The sequence below is a fragment of the Tupaia chinensis genome, unplaced genomic scaffold (genome assembly GCF_000334495.1).
Source record: "Tupaia chinensis unplaced genomic scaffold, TupChi_1.0 Scaffold000238_1, whole genome shotgun sequence".
In the NCBI taxonomy this organism is placed as follows: Eukaryota; Metazoa; Chordata; class Mammalia; order Scandentia; family Tupaiidae; genus Tupaia; species Tupaia belangeri.
In genome coordinates this window covers 8,130,571-8,133,062 of record NW_006159716.1, presented here as the reverse complement: position 1 = coordinate 8,133,062, position 2,492 = coordinate 8,130,571, and the positions used below count along the sequence as shown (strand labels likewise).

Here is a 2,492-nt window from a genome sequence, read left to right as displayed (position 1 = left end):
TGTGTGCGTGCATGCTCAAGATCCCAAGAGGAGAATGGAGGAGAAGGGATTGCGGCGTGGCCATCCCCCATGGGGGTGATTTCTTGCTTTCTGTCTCTCTGTCTCTCTCTGTCTGGCGAGCGCACATGCCCTATAGCAAAAACCTCTCCCCCTCAAAAAAGAATCACATAAAAAAACACGCACAAAAAAGCCCAACCCAAACAAAACCAAAACAAAAACAAAAACACACCTCTCTGAAAAAAAAAAAAAGTTAAAAAAAAAAAAAGAAAGAAAGAACGAATGTGAGTGGGCCGCAGACCCTGTACCTAGAGAAACAGCGGCCCTATGAGGCCAGTCCCTGGGGCGGGGGGAATCTGGCCTTGGCTGGCTTCTTCTCTGCTGAGGGTGTGGAGGGCCCACTGGGAAGCCCCAACTTCAGTGGCTCTGCCATCACTTCATTTTATTTTTAAAGAATTATTTTATTTGACTTTATTTTTATTTTTTTAATTTGACCAGAGAAGGACAGAGTGAGAAAGAGAAGAGAGAGAAAGTGAGGAAGCAAGCTGCCAGGTCAGGGACTCGAACCTTGACTGGCCACGTGGGAGTCCAGTGTCCTTCACCACCATGCCACCTGCCAGCCCCACTTTATTTTTTAAAAACTTTTATTCATTTCTCATTTCCTCCATGAGAGAGGGACAGAGAGAGAGGGAGGAGCCCCAACAGGGCCTGGACATCAATGTCTGTCCTCGTCTTCCGCCAGCCCCGGATCACGGGTACACGTTTGCTCATACATGAGGAGTTCATTGGACACGAACCTGGAACTTCTGGTGTCGTTCGGTCTCACAGGGCACCGTGTCTTACCCCTACACTGCACCTGGCCCCTACCCCACTTTAGATCATCCATGGCTCCCCTCTCCCCTTGATGTTTCAGTTACTGATGCAGAAACTAAAAACGGAGGGGAGGTCCCAAGGTGATGTGCTCTAGGTGGGGGTTGGGGCTTAAGGACGTCTACATGCAGGGGTTCCTAACGGGGCTGCGTTGTAAACGGGGAAGTAGGTCGTTCTCCAGAGAATAAGACGCAGTCAGTGCTGACTCATTTTGACGACTGGAGTCCCGCCATGAGTGGTGCCAGGAGGGAAGTGGAGTCTCACTCAGTAGTCCCCACAGGGTGCCAGGCTCTCAGGGGCTACTGCCCACCAGTGACTTCCCTACCACCCCGAGTCCCCCCACCCAGGGATTGCTGCTGTTCTCCCTGTTCCAGGAAAGAAAAACAAACCTCTGCTCTGTTCTCAGAACCCCGGGAGCAGTGCCCACAGGCCCCCGCCCAGAAGACAGGCAGCACCTCCTTGGATGCAGGACTCCTCAGCCCCCAGGGCCCAGCATGGGGGAGACCCCAGGGGCTGAACCCAGGACGGTCAGCAGGAGGTACCTGAGCTCCCTGAAGAACAAGCTGTCCAGCGGGGCCTGGAGGAAATCTTGCCAGCCCATCGCCCACCCTGGGCCAGGGACGCAGGTGTGTAAGGGCAGGGTTAGAAGTGGGCTTGGGGGGCTCTCTGCTGACCTCCTCTTCACACGCTCTCCCCCAGCCAGAGTCTGCAGGGCCCCAGCTTTGACTAACTAGCTGCCGCGCACCATCTGTGCACCCGCTGCGGTGTTTCCCGCATCCCTCGCCGCAGAGTTCTGCAGGCAGGTCTATGGAGCTCAGACAGCATAAGGAACTCGCCTAAGGCCACAGAACTCGGGTACCCTGGCCAGTTGTGGCCTCAGGTTCCCTGGGTTGCACAGGAGACTAGACACAGAGGTCCCAGCGCTGACTTCCCTGTCCCCATGCTAAAGCCTGGTCTGATTTCCGTCTCCTGGTCCGTAGAGGTCGAGGGTTAAAATGTGCACCCTGGAGTGCCCAGCTCTTCTGCCTGGCAGCTGTGTGGCCTTGGGCAAGTCTCGGTCCCCTCCTTTATAAAGCAGAGGTGATGATGCAGAGGTATGTTCTGGTCACCCACCATGGCGTCACAAACCACCCCACGACACGGCGGGCTGGACGCAGCGATGTCTCCTTCCTCACAAGTGCGTGGGTTGGCGGGACGCGATGGACAGTCTCCTCCTGGTCTCACTTGGCGCCTGTAACAGTTTCCCGGGACTGCCATCACAGAACACCGTCCTGGACTGGGTGGCTCCAGAGACATTTATTTTCTCACAGGGTCCAAGGTCAAGGTGTCAGCAGGTTCGGCCTCAGGGGAGGCCTCTGTTCCTGCCCTGTAGAGGGCCACCTTCTGTCTTCACGTGGCCTTTCCTCTGTGGACATACGTCCCTGCTGTCTTGTCCTCTTTTTCTTTTTTTAAAGAATTACTTTATTTAACTTTATTTATTTATTTATTTATTTTTATTTTTATTTGACCAGAGAAGGACAGAGCGAGCGAGTGAAAGAGAGAGAGGGAAAGTGAGAAAGCAAGTCACCACGTCCAGGACTCAAACCGCGGTCGGTCATGTGGGAGTCCAGCGCCCTTAACCACCA

General features: G+C 54.2%; 1 protein-coding gene across 1 annotated transcript in view; it reads left to right on the top strand.

Moving 5' to 3' along the window:
* The window catches only part of FGD2 (FYVE, RhoGEF and PH domain containing 2), a 45,563-nt gene that overhangs the window by 3,410 nt on the left and 39,661 nt on the right, over positions 1 to 2,492 (top strand). The window contains exon 3 of the mRNA XM_006148670.3: positions 1,274 to 1,493. Within this exon, the coding sequence (XP_006148732.1) occupies positions 1,274 to 1,493 (220 nt within the window). The remainder of the gene's footprint in view (positions 1 to 1,273; positions 1,494 to 2,492) is intronic.